Source organism: Enhydra lutris, unplaced genomic scaffold, assembly GCF_002288905.1.
Source record: "Enhydra lutris kenyoni isolate GAN:26980312 unplaced genomic scaffold, ASM228890v2 scaffoldscaffold33, whole genome shotgun sequence".
Taxonomy (NCBI): Eukaryota; Metazoa; Chordata; class Mammalia; order Carnivora; family Mustelidae; genus Enhydra; species Enhydra lutris.
In genome coordinates this window covers 12,874,204-12,887,867 of record NW_019154117.1, presented here as the reverse complement: position 1 = coordinate 12,887,867, position 13,664 = coordinate 12,874,204, and the positions used below count along the sequence as shown (strand labels likewise).

The following is a 13,664-nucleotide window of genomic DNA, read 5'->3' as shown; positions in this document are numbered from 1 at the left end:
TATCTTCTCCCATTCTGTCAGTTGTCTTTTGGTTTTGTTGTTTCCTTTGCTGTGCAAAAACTTTTGATCTTGATGAAGTCCCAATTGTTCATTTTTGCCCTTGTTTCTCTTGCCTTTGGCAATGGTTCTAGGAAGAAGTTGCTGTGACTGAGGTCCAAGAAGTTGCTGCCTGTGTTCTCCTCAAGGATTTTGATGGATTCCTTTCTCACATTGAGGTCTTTCATCAGTTTGGAGGCTATATTTGTGTGTGGTGTAAGGAAATGGTCCAATTTCATTCTTCTGCATGTGGCTGTCCAATTTTCCCAACACCATTTGTTGACTAGACGGTCTTTTTTCCATTGGACATTCTTTCCTGCTTTGTCAAAGATTAGTTGACCATAGAGTTGAGGATCTATTTCTGGGCACTCTATTTAATGTTCCACTGATCCATATGTCTGTTTTTGATAACAAAACTTTACTTCCAAAACAATTTATTTATTTATTTATTTTAAGATTTTATTTATTTATTTGACAGAGATCACAAGTAGGCAGAGAGGCAGGCAGAGACAGAGGGGGAAGCAGGCTCCCCGCTGAGCAGAGAGCCCGATGCGGGGCTCGATCCCAGGACCCTGGGATCATGACCTGAGCCGAAGGCAGAGGCTTTAACCCACTGAGCCACCCAGGCGCCCCTCCAAAACAATTTAGAAAGTATAGCCTCAGATTTTCATTTTCTTTTTCCATTTGAAGGTAAACACCAGAGTTTCCCCAAATGAGTACGTTCCTCCAAAAATTAGTTCAAATTCAGTAGGCATTATGTAAACCAAAGGGTTCCATAATCAAGCAAATTTTGGTTAAATAACTTTTTTTAAACTGCGAAACTGCTCAGTGCTGTAGCCACTGTGCCAAAGCACACTATGAACCCTACATCAAGACCCAGAATGTACTATTTCCAAAGTAACTGAATCATGAAACTGACTCCTGCTTTAACGAGAAGATGTGATCTTCCCATTTCATTTAGTTAAATGCTCTCTATTCCTTAGATCTCAGGGAAGCCTTCTTTAATCCTTTAAACTCAATCAAGACTTTCTGCTAGGGGTACCTGGGTAGCTCAGCCGGTTGAACCTCTGCCTTCAGCTCAGTTCATGATCTCAGGGTCCTGAGATTGAGCCCCACATCACATCAGGCTCCCTGCTCAGCAGGAAGTCTGCTTCTCCCTCTCTCTCTGCCTGCTGCTCCCTCTGCTTGTGCTTTCTCTCTCTCTCTCAAATGAAAAAAATTAAAAATCTTAAAAAAAAAAAAAAAACTTCCTGCTTGATACCCTCAGCTTTCCTTAGACTCTTCCTTCATCATCCTTACTGTGATTCCTATTAACGAACCTGAAAAATTATGTGATTACTACTTTCATCTCACCCACCAAATTATATTATGCTCAACTCTATATCTCTAGCATCTAGCACAATGTTTGGTGCCAGGTAATAGATGTGGAACAAATATGTGAATCCACGAATTTTACTGCAGCTTTGCTATAGTGGAAAACTGAAAACAATCTAAGTATTACTACCAGGAAAGTAAGGTACTCTACATTTATATTAGACAGCCATTAAAAAGAATAACTTAATCTTTGTATTCTGACATACCTACTTTAATTGAATGAGAAAGAAAAAAATGTACTTTATTACATATATACTATATTGTGCAAAGACACCTAAAAACATACACAAGTTGTTAACGAAAAAAAATTGTTCCAATTTTAGTATATGTGCTGCAGAAGCGAGCATGTTAACAAAAAAAAAAAAAAAAATGTAATAGTGACTACATTTGAAGAAGAATAGGACTGGGAAAAGGTACTTTGAATTTTGGACTTTATACATTTCTCTATTTTCAATATTCTCCAAGAAGTATACATTTCTTTTTAATTAATTGCTTTGAGCAACTGCAAGTCTACATAAATTACCATATGCTTTAGGCTCAGTTCATATTTGTGTCACTATTTGTCAAAGATATTTTTGTAATGATCCCTATAGCAATCTTGAGAGGTAAAAAAGATAACAGATAGTAACAACCCCATATTGTAAATTAAAAGCTAGAGGTAATTTGCCTAACACCACAGAGCAAAAGAAACAACAGAACTGACGCTAAAATTAGTTGATCTTTTTCTTAGTCCAATGTTCTTTTCATTACACATCACTGCCTTTCCAGAAAGGGACATAAGGCAGTCTTGATGCAATTAACATTTTAATACTAAACGACTAGAAGAGATTAAACCTATTCCCATCTCAACAAGTCATGAGAGGACACTGCAAGCCAATGGCCACGGAGTCCTCTTGTAAGTAACCCGAGTGAAAGAGAGTTTACAAAATCCTAGTGCATGCTTCTATTGGACAACTTTCTTATATTCAGCTGAAATCTCTCTGTAACTTTAACCTTTTGGTTCAAATTTGGCCATCTGGAAGGCTACAGAATAGGCTTCTCTCTTCTGGAATATATTCAACATATGAAGACAGCTATCGGCCGTGTCCTTTTGAGAATGGGTGCTTTACTTAGACAAACTTCCCAATAAAACATCTATCATTATCCAACTGGTTAGGAAAAAAGGGAAACTATCATGCAGGACTCCTACAAACTCATGAGATATAAATAGGAAATTGTCATCACTACAGTCCTTTAAGGAGAGCTAGAGAACCATGCACTCTCACCACTCCTTTGTCGGATGGCACTGAATCAAACAGCTTTCTGGTATAACACACAGGAATGAAGACGGATTAGATGTTTCTGACAAAATCTTGGCACACAGCTGGTTCAAGGATTTGCTAAGAAAAGCCAATTATTATTTCTTTATTAGAAAGATGAACAATCAACCTAATCTTTCCTCAGTAAAACATTTCTTGAAGTTTTGGTCAGATTCTCCAATAGCAAAATACCTGCTTATTCTACCAATGGACAAATGAGACTGCCCCACAATTTAAAAGAGGCAAAGAAATTGATGGTAAAAGTTATAAAATGAAACTTAGTGACTGAATTTGGGACTCATAAGAAGATTTAAGAGGGTAATGACATGGTTGTTAGGGAACCAGGAAAATGAACAATGAAAAATACAAGAAGTACAAGGTCAAGAAGTCTTATACTTAAAACTGTAAGAGGCAGAGGAAGCTACATTATAGCTAAATATTTATTAAAACTGCTTTTAATGAGCTGATGAAAACCAATCAGAATTAAATGCTTGTGCAAAAGCTCAGAGCAAATGGACAGGACAAGAAAACATCTACTTGGAATAGCACAGCTTTTTATATTGGTTTATGGATTAATGAGCACAAGCTTGGGAAAGTCCTCCCAAAAGCTTCCCCAGGTTTTGCATCTGAATGTGAACCTAAATAAGGAAAAGGAGAGGTCCTCTGAGCACCCAACTGAAGATATCCCTCCTTACTCTTCCTTACTGAGCAATCTTGCACTTCATTAGAGTTTATCATAATCTGTAATTATATATCTCTGTGCTTGCCTGTTGTCCAATGACCCAGAAGACTATAAGCTCCTTGAAGGCAGAGTCAACTCTTTTTAACACTGCAAACACAGGAACATGGGGTTTTGTACATGGAGGGTGCTCATCAAATATTTGGAAGGTAAATAAGTGAAGAGATAGAAAAAGAAAAGGAGATCGAAGATTACCATAAACAGTTTACTTTGCTTTCTTACCCAATGTTGATAAATTAATCACCTAATGGACACTTATTACGACCCAGAACAATGCACACGTCATTTAGTTTAGCCTCCCAACAGAACTCTGAATTTTCTTCCAGGTCACGGAAACCCTCCTAAAAAAGTAAATTCCTTTATAACCAACAAAACAAGCATCTTTACGTTAGCCAAATAACTTGATCCTCAAAACAATCTTACAAAAGAGACGAATTATGTTGGTTAGGATCCTGGGGCTAAGAGTTCTTAATCCTTCACATTCTCCCTACAAACCTCTGGGCTTGTCGTTTCTACAAAGAAATAGTGGCTGCACAAACATGGTGCAAACTTTGACACTCGTGCTGTAATTCTCGTTTCTTACTGCTAGTAAGTGCTCCAGACGGGAACCGTTCAGCGACTCCATTCTCCACTCGCATTTTAGGTTTGACGAGGGTCCCGTTCACTCCGTGTAATTGGTTAAATGCTGACCGCCAAATATACTTATGAGGAGATAACACATCCAGGTCAAAGAAAGAGCGTGGGAATACCATTTTAGAAAAGGTTGCACTGCAGCCAAAACTAACTCTGGGCTGCGGTCCATAATCGCTCCCTCCCAACTCCTCATTTCCTCTCTCCCCTTCACCGAACCATTCCTTCCTAGAGTCAGATTTGGTGCAACAGGCAGGTTCCTACCTTGGTCTGAACACTCTTATCAAACTTGTCATTTTTGAAGCTAAAGGTATTCTGGTGCCTCTGAGGCCTGGAACGAGCCACGTTCCCTTTCTGGGAGCTCATCGTGGAAACCACAATCACCTCGCGCCGGTACAGGGAGGACGCGGGGAAGACGAAGACGCCAGGAACTGCCCCACGGAGACCACGCTTCTGTCACTGACCCGGAAGGAACTTATCCAGTCTTTCCGCCCCCGCCCCCATCAGCCCACGTGACTCATCGAGGAGGTCAAAAGACTCCCTCTCATCTGTCAAAACCCTCAAGGTTCTTCCACGCGGCCCAGTCTCGACCCATCCCCCTCCGCGCAACCTCTTTCAAACCCGGCGTCTAAATCCCGCTTCCTGCGAAGCGAGAATTCCCCCATTGGTCCGAACGTGGCAGTCCATCAAGGCGGAGAGGCAAGGAACCTTTGCCTTTATTGGCTCTCCTTTTCCGCAATCCCCGCCTCCTGCCGACCCAGCTCAGCCTCTCCCGGCGCCCGACTCCGCTGGGCGGCTTGTGATTGGTTGAAGTCCGGCTAAGCTGTGCTGCGTCCCTCCCCCGGCCCGCTCGCAGGCTGGAACCCGGGTCAGCTTGGCATCTTCCTCCAGTCAGTGACCAACTCCTGCTTCAGCGAGCCTTCTGCTCGTCCCCTCGGTTCCCTTCCAGCCTTTCTCCCGCCACCAAAGCTAGCCTCACGGTGGCAGGCTGAGGAGGAGCAAAGAAAGGAGAATTAAAGAGAAGAAAGACCTGGCTGGGTTTGGCTGGTGTCTGCAGTGCCAGAAAGGGAGGTGGCGGCGGCGGCTGCGACCACGGCCGCGCGGGACGTGAGGCCCGAGAGCCGCCGACGGCGACGGCCGCTCCAGAGCCTCGCGCCGGGGCCGTTAGTCAGCAGAACGCGAGCCCGTGTGGAGGAGCAGGGCCGGCGCGAGGCGAGACTCCAGAGCGCGAGCCGGCCCCCTCGGGCGCCGCCGTCCTTCCTCGTCCCGGCGCCGGGGGCTGCAGCCCTCGTCCCCCCTCCTCGGCCGCGCCCGCCCGCAGGCCGGGAGAGTCCGGTGGCGGCGGCGGCAGCAACGTGGGTCGCACCTTGTGGAGGACAGCGCGTCGGCAGAGGCTCTCTCCCGGCCCTTTCTTCCCGACACCTTGGCCGCGGCCCCTCAGGTGCAGGTGCGTGGGGGCCGCGGCGGGCCGGGCACTGCGGCCGGGCTCGGGGAGGGGGCGCTAGGCCCGGAGCCGCAGCGCGGGAGGGACGAACCCGGGCCGGGCGGGGGGAGGGGAACGGGAGGCGTCTTTGTTGTTGGCTACCGGGATCCCTCTCGGCGGCGGCCAAAGGCGGGGAAGCCGCCTCGGATCGGGTCTGGTTTTGAGAGGCTTCGCTGGTGGTTCCGTGGAGGGGAGAGGTAGGAGAGGTAGGAGAGTCCCTGCGAGCCGGGAGGCTGCGGGAGTCTGGGGGCGGGAGAGAGACCTAAAGCCGGACTGGGAAAAAGATCTTAGGTCCTCCTTGCGGAGAAGGGTCTCGGTTCACTTGTTTTGCTCCGCTCCCCGCGGACAGAAAGATGGGGTCAGCTTCACATCCTGCTCCCTGGCTCCCCGTGAGGCTGGCGATGCCCGAAAGGCTTCTCCTGAATGTCCTCGTGTGTGCCAGCCTCGATCTGAGATCGAATCGGCCCCGTTCTCGGCGATTTGTGTTCCCGGCGGGCCGTCTTCGGGTTCTTTTTCTCTGGGCGGCTCAGCTTGAATCTTAACCAGTTTCGAACTCTGTTTTCGAACCCTAGATTGGGCTCCTCAGTAACTGCTTTTGAGCTGGAAAAGGAGAGGCTCTGTTTGGAATTTTTTTTTTTTTTTTTTTAACTCTGAAACGAAAGTTCTGTCGAGTTTGAGGGTAGGTTGTGGAGGGCTCCCCCCCCGCGCCCCGCCGCCGCAAAGAAAAGTGAGTTTAACCCGGCTTTTTGTTTAAAAAAAAAAAAAAGTTCAGAGCTTTGATCCTTGGGGAAATTCTGCCAATGCCAGAATACAGGTTTTGGGGGGTTTGGGGAGATGCAAGTTTACGTGAGGTGGGCTTGATAAGCAAAAAGATAAATAACGGAGTAAAGGGGTGATCTTTAAATTTTGGCTCATTATGGAAAGGTGTTTTCTGTTTAATATATTTCGTAATGTCTATGCATATAATACTTCATCCGCAAGGTGATTCATTGATTTTTTTTTTTTAAGACTCCAATAAATGAAAAGAATTTTGGAGATCTTGTGTCAGCATTTGGAACGGCCTAATGTGTCTCTGTTTACATTTGAACAGGAAAACTTAAAAATGAACTTTTCTCCGTAGTTTGTCTCTTCATATGTTGATGGCATAAACTCATTCGTGTAACATACCTAGTATCTAATCATAACCAATATTTTAATAATCGTGATTACCAGTGTTCTTACTTGGGACTGCCCAACTCTTCGGTTAATTTTTTTTGTGAGAGTAAAGGTGGTGGGGGAGATAGCCATGATTCAATTTACAAAAGAAATAAAATCCCTGTTGTGCAGTAATTGTTTTATTATTTGAGGTCTGTGAGGAAATAAATAGCACCCTCACCCATATTTTGACCTCTCTTTTCTCCTACTCTAGTAGTAATAAGGTTAATTGGGAAGGATAGGATTAGATTTTTAGCAGGCTAGGCAGTTTTAATTTTGTCCCCTGCTGTGCCGGACTGTAGTTAGTAAGTGGCTTGTTTCTTTGAGTATCTTTGCCCATTTTGAAATATGTATGAAATGATACCTGACAAAGAATTTCTATTTCCTGTGACCAGATTATCTTAAAACATCATGGCAGAATAATGTTTTTGATAAGTTAAAGAGTGCTTTTCAGTGCAGTTCTCTTATTTTGGTATTATGAATTTCAATTCCTTGATGAAGAATTAGCCTAAAGAAATACAGTTACAGTAGGGAGAATGCCTATCCTATGTGCCATCCTCTAAGAATTGATAACTCAGAATTTCTTTCATGTTAAGATTCATGTTAATATTCTTAGAATCAGTGATGTTGAGAAAATAGAGTGACGAATTGGCTTGTTTGGTTTACTTGTAGATATTATTTCTAGTATATCCAAGGTTTTTTTTAATTCTCAAAAATTCTTCCTTTCCTATCTGTTAAAAAACATATATATATATATATATATACATATACATATATATATGTATATGTATATATATATATATCCCTATTTATGCCTCTCATACCTATCTTTGTGAGTTGGGGAGGAAAAATGATGTTATTTGTGACATTTTTACAGATAAAATAAAGCCCAGAGAAGTTAATTCTTTGAATTGCTCAAAGCTACATAATTTGTAAGAAACAGAATACGCGGGGCGCCTGGGTGGCTCAGTGGGTTAAGCCGCTGCCTTCAGCTCAGGTCATGATCCCAGGTCCTGGGTTCGAGCCCCACATCGGGCTTTCTGCTCGGCGGGGAGCCTGCTTCCTCCTCTCTCTCTGCCTGCCTCTCTGCTTACTTGTGATTTCTCTCTGTCAAATAAATAAATAAAATCTTAAAAAAAAAAAAAAGAAAAGAAACAGAATACGGGTTTTCTGACTTAAGAGTCCTGAATCCTTTGCTTCAGAGCAGTGTTTTCCAACCAGCTGTTGGGACCCAACAGTTTTTGCCAATTCAAATGAAATAGAAATACAGCAATATGAGTATTGGCAACATACGATATAATGAATATTCATGCACCCATTACTCAGTTGGAGAGATAAAAAGACAAAACAAAATGAAGCTTCCTTTGTACTTCAAAAACCCTTCTTAAATCCTACTTCCTCTTCCTCCATCCTCCAGCCACTAACCGGAAATTAGAATGCATCCTTCCTATCCATGTGTTTATACTTAACTACATGCCTTTATGTCCTTGATCATTATATAGTTTTTCTTCGATTATTTTAAGACTATTATTTTTAAGACTATTTAAATACATATTTGTAGCCTGCTTTCTAGATTTATCTATGTTTATTCGGGTAATTCTAGTTTATTTTTACTGCGATAATGGTATGTGTTCCATTATGTGACTATCAGATTTCTCTTATCATTTTAGTTTTTTCCAATTGCTTATTAAACACTGTGGGGAATATTCTTGTATATGTTTATTTAGGTACATGTGCAAGACTTCCTCTAGGGCAGTGGTTCTTGAGACTATATCCCATTTTTATAGAAACATTTTATAACTTCTCCAATTCTGCCCTAAAATGAAATTCAAAATAATCAGCTTGCATTCATTTGAAACTTAATGAACTTACAAATTTATAATGAAATTAAAACTTAAATAAATTTACATTATATTTTAAAGTAATGCTCTTACTAAAATGTAAGAATTTGTAACAGAATAATGTATTTCACTGTGTAGATGCTCATACCAAACCACACTCTAATCTTGCTACGAAGTGTGATAGTAGACTAGTAAACGCAGAATTCTGGGAGCTTGTTAGAAATCAGAACCTCAGGACCTACCCTACTGACTCATGCTGAATTTTAACAAGACTCCCAGGTGATGTGTGCGCACATAAAAATCCAGAAAGCACTGCTGGAAGAAACAGTAGTCAGATACTTTTTTTTTTTTTTTTTTAATTTGGCAGAGAGAGATCACAAGTAGGCAGAGGGGCAGGCAGAGAGAGAGGGGGAAGCAGGCAGAGAGCCCCATGCGGGGCTTGATCCCAGGACCCTGAGATCATGACCTGAGCCAAAGGCAGAGGCTTAACCCACTAAGCCACCCAGGTGCCCCAGTAGTCAGATACTTTTATACCAATGTTTAGTATCACCATGAATAGGGTAAACTACTGATGCAAATTATTATTACTATTTGTTTAGATTTTATTCATTCGAGACTGCATGCACAGGAGTTGAGGGGAGTGGGAGAAGCAGACTTTCTTCTGAGCAGTGAACCTGACTTGGGGCTCTGTCCCAGTACCCTGAGATCATGGCCTAAGCCAAAGGCAGGCGCTTAAAAATTGATTGAGCTACCCCCAGGCACCCCTACTGATGCAAATTAAAACAGGTGTGTTGAATTGGCTGTTCAAATACTGATGGTGGCACTGTTGTTGATAAATGAATTTCTGAAATAACAAACTATTTTCAGTAAAGTTTGGACCAAAAAATGGCAGTCTTCTTTCTTTACATAGTGGTTGCCTTTTTTAAAATCATCTATATTAAGGCAATATAAATATACTCTGTGTTAAGTCCTCTTTATAAATATCTGACCTTATTTCCCCCATCCCCTTCTCAATCCCTTAAATGAGCAGTCAGCAGAATATTGAAAAGTCCTGAGAGGAGACATGGGGCAGCATTATTGTTTGCATGCTCCCAAGAGTGCCTGGCGTCCCTGGAAGCTGTTCAGTAGTGCCCCCATTTGTTAAACAACTAAAGAGCCATCATTGAGATTTCCCTGGGAAATCTAAAGAGTGCTAGAACAAAGGGTATGTATGAGCAGCTTCTTTAACTTTATTGGATAACCACCAGTTTTCTCTCAAGTGTTTCTATCAGTAATGGATGAGGGGATCTATTTTCCCACCTTTCAAATACTTTATTAGACTTCTCATGGTTTGCCATGCTGAGGAGTATGTGAAGGATGGTACCTCATTGGAATTTTCATTTGCATGGCCCCAGTTAGTCCTGTAGTTGAGAGCACTTGTATTTTGGGGTGCGTTCATGTTCCTTTTCTGTGAATTGCTTATTTGTTGTTTTTCCTTTAATGGGATTGTTTATCTTACTTATTTGTAAATGCTTTTTATGTATTCTGGATAACAGTGCTTGGTAGCCTTTACAAATATCTTCTAGTCTGTAACTGTCTTTCCATTTTACATATGGTGTGTTTGGGCTTCTGGGTGGCATCTGCCTTCAGCTCAGGTCATGATCCCAGGATCCTGGGATTGAGTCCTATATTGGGCTCCCTGCTCAGCGTGAATCCTGCTTCTCCCTCTGCCTCTCTCTCTCCCTCTCTCGCTCATGAATAAATAAAATCTTAAAAAATAAATAAATATAGTGTCTTTAGGACTTAACGTTCTTAATTTTAAAGTCAAATATATTTTTTAATGATTTAAGTAGTCTCTTACAGCCGGGGGTACTTGTACTCATGACTCTAAGATTAAGAGTCGCATGCTCTACTGACCGAGCTAGCCAAGTGCTCCTAGTCAAATGTATTTTATGATTGTGCTTTATCTCTTTTTTTTTAATTTTATTTATTTATTGGACAGACAGAGATCACAAGTATGCAGAGAGGCAGGCAGAGAGAGAGGGGAGGAAGCAGGCTCCCTGCAGAACAGAGAGCCCGATGCGGGGCTCGATCCCAGAACCCTGGGATCATGACCTGAGCCAAAGGCAGAGGCTTTAACCCACTGAGCCACCCAGGCGCCCCTGTGCTTTTTCTCTTTAAAGGAAGTCTTTTCTATCCTGAGGTTGTAGAGATTCTGATACAGCTTTTTAAAGTATTTTTTATATTTAGATCTTCAATTCACATGGGACTATTTTTATATAACGAGGGGTATGTGAATCTCAATTTATTCAATAAAATCACTAGCCTCCATAGTGATACTGTTTTTATGTGATGTGTTCTGGAATTAGTGATAGTAGATTGTATTTAATTTTTAATATTCCTTTGCGGCAAAATTAAAATTTGGTAACTCTGTCATTCCAACATCTTAAAATTTAACTGATTTTTGAAATTCCTTAGTCTTGGGAACCACTGCTTTTGGGTACTTTAATTCCCATGCTGCTTATGTGCCATAAATTCAGTCTCTAAAGCATCAAAGAAAGTGAGTAGGCACTCTTTAAGTACTGATCTTTAATTGTCATTTGCATCCTTCACGTTTAAGTTTGTTTTACTTGTGTCTTCATCACTTTTTACTAGAATTTTTTAAAAGATTTTTATTCTTTTATGTATTTGACAGAGAGAGTACAAGCAGGGGGAGCAGCAGGCAGAGGGAGAAGCAGGCTTTCCGCTGAGCAGGGAGCCCCATGCCTAACGCAGATGCTTAACCAGTTGAGCCACCCAGGCCCCCTGACAGTATAGTCTTTAAGTTAAATGTGTATGTACTTAATAAGTTGTATGAACATGGACAAATGAAACTGAGTTAAACCTGAAGCCTTGATTTCTTCAAGTATTAAGGATGATAACCTGAGAAAAGTATTATTAAGATTAAAGGAGATAACTAGTGAAAACACCTACCTCTTACCCCCATCTAGTTCTCATGTGGCACTCTGTATTTTCATAGCATTTATCACAGTGTAATTACCTGTGTCACCAGTTGATAAATTTTATCCCACCTCTTCTGAAATACTAATGAAAAGAACCAGTGTTATATTTTATTAACATATATTTGTTTGTAAACTATCTTTAACCCTTTTTTATGTGAAAATCCTCAGATTTCCTGAGAAAGTGTTTTGTATTTAAGATGTCTTTGTGCTGGAGCTTCAAAATGTGTTACAGGCATTACCTCATTGATCACCACACACCGTCTTTGTGATGGAGGCAGTGCATACGTATCATCTTGCACTTGGAATGAATTGAAGCTGCTAAATGGTATAAAATGACACACAAAGTCAAGGAGAATTTGGGTGAAATTTGATTACATTTGGTTATATTTTTCCCTGTGCTCCTTTTTTCCCTTTCTGCAATACTGCTAAAATTGACTTTCCATAAAAGCTTGAAACTGTAACTTACGTTACATTGTTAGATTGTGTGGCCTTTGGAAAATCATTATGACACAAACAATATTTTAGTTACGACTTTATTTTCCATTTTCCCACATGAAGCTTTGCTTAGTATCTAAGGAGGTAGTATTAGGATTGGCAATAGAGGGGCGCCTGGGTGGCTTAGTCATTAACCTTCTGCCTTTCAGGTCATGATCCTGCGGTCCTGGGATTGAGCCCCATATCGCCCCACTTCGGGCTCCCTGCTCAGCGACAGGATGCCTGCTTTTTCCTCTCCCCCTGCTTGTGTGCCCTCTCTTCACTGTGTCTCTGTCAAATAAATAAATAAAATCTTAAAAAAAAAAAAAGAATTGACAATAAAGTTGGAGGTCTTCGCTTTTATAAATACATACTGCTTAAGAAATTTAAACGTTATGGTTGTCTTGGACTATTAAACATTTTTAAGATGTTTAAGATGAAAAGAATAGGATTGAGAAAATAAGTGTATGCTTAGTGTAGGTCAGGGTAAAAAAGAAAGGGTTGAAATAACCCCATTAACTTGCTGTAAGCAGATCTGCATTATAACCTCAACAAACCCAAACCCAGAGTAGAGCAAGAGTGCCTCCAGGAACAAAAGTAGAAGACATTATTTTATCAGTTGCAGTAAACTTGTTTGGTTTCTGAATTTAGATTGTTCTTAAATGTGTTTCTAAAAATCGGGGCGCCTGGGTGGCTCAGTGGGTTAAATCCTCTGCCTTCGGCTCAGGTCATGATCCCAGAGTCCTGGGATCCAGCCACACATTGGGCTCTCTGCTCAGCGGGGAGCCTGCTTTCCTTCCTCTCTCTCTGCCTGGCTCTCTGCCTACTTGTGATCTCTGTCAAAAAAATAAATTTTTTTCTTTAAAGATTTTATTTATTTATTTGACAGACAGATCACAGGTAGGCAGAGAGGCAGGCAGAGAGAGAGGAAGGAAAGCAGGCTCCCCGCTGAGCAGAGAGCCCGATGTGGCGCTCGATCCCAGGACTCTGGGATCATGACCTGAGCCGAAGGCAGAGGCTTTAACCCACTGAGCCACCCAGGCGCCCCCCAAAAATAAAATATTAAAAATTAAAATCAATTGAAATAATCCCTCTAATAAACCTTTCCCAAACATGCCATCCACCAACTGTGACCTAGGTATTTTAATTTTTTCTAGCTTAGCCATCCCCAACCCCAAGAGTAAAAATTATTCTTTGCACATCAGTTATTACTAAGAAAGTAATGCCATTCAGTAATTGGTTTTGGCAAGCTTATAACTGAAACATTGTGGGTTACCTTTTGTTCAGAGTTTTTTAAAAGACCTTAACAACACTTGTATTAATAAAGATGTAGGGCAGTAAAGTTTAATAAGAGTGAGGGGAACTTAAAAAATTATGCATTAAGGACATTCAGATAAAATCCTCTAGGGTAATTGTTCTCAATTCTTTTGTTAGAATTTGTAAGAAAGACATTTTGCTTCATGATTTGATAGAGAAAAAGGAGTTTCATTGAAAAGATTAAATCCATCAGCATGAGCATTCTTCAGGGGAGATTTTTTCCCCCTAGAGAAAGAAGTAAAACTTAAATAGAGGGCTTAAAAAACAGTACAAATTGTTTCATTTATATGTAGAGGA

General features: G+C 41.4%; 2 protein-coding genes across 2 annotated transcripts in view; one reads left to right on the top strand and one right to left on the bottom strand.

Moving 5' to 3' along the window:
* LOC111153634 (chromosome unknown C9orf85 homolog) overlaps positions 1 to 4,638 on the bottom strand; it is a 73,884-nt gene extending 69,246 nt beyond the window's left edge. Inside the window, exon 1 of the mRNA XM_022512778.1 lies at positions 4,342 to 4,638. Coding sequence (XP_022368486.1) covers positions 4,342 to 4,443 — 102 coding nt within the window. The 5' untranslated portion in view covers positions 4,444 to 4,638. The remainder of the gene's footprint in view (positions 1 to 4,341) is intronic.
* Positions 4,639 to 4,979: 341 nt separating this feature from the next.
* Positions 4,980 to 13,664, top strand: part of LOC111153563 (abhydrolase domain containing 17B) — a 56,092-nt gene continuing 47,407 nt past the window's right edge. The window contains exon 1 of the mRNA XM_022512661.1: positions 4,980 to 5,524. The gene's annotated coding sequence lies outside the window, so the exon portion shown is untranslated. The remainder of the gene's footprint in view (positions 5,525 to 13,664) is intronic.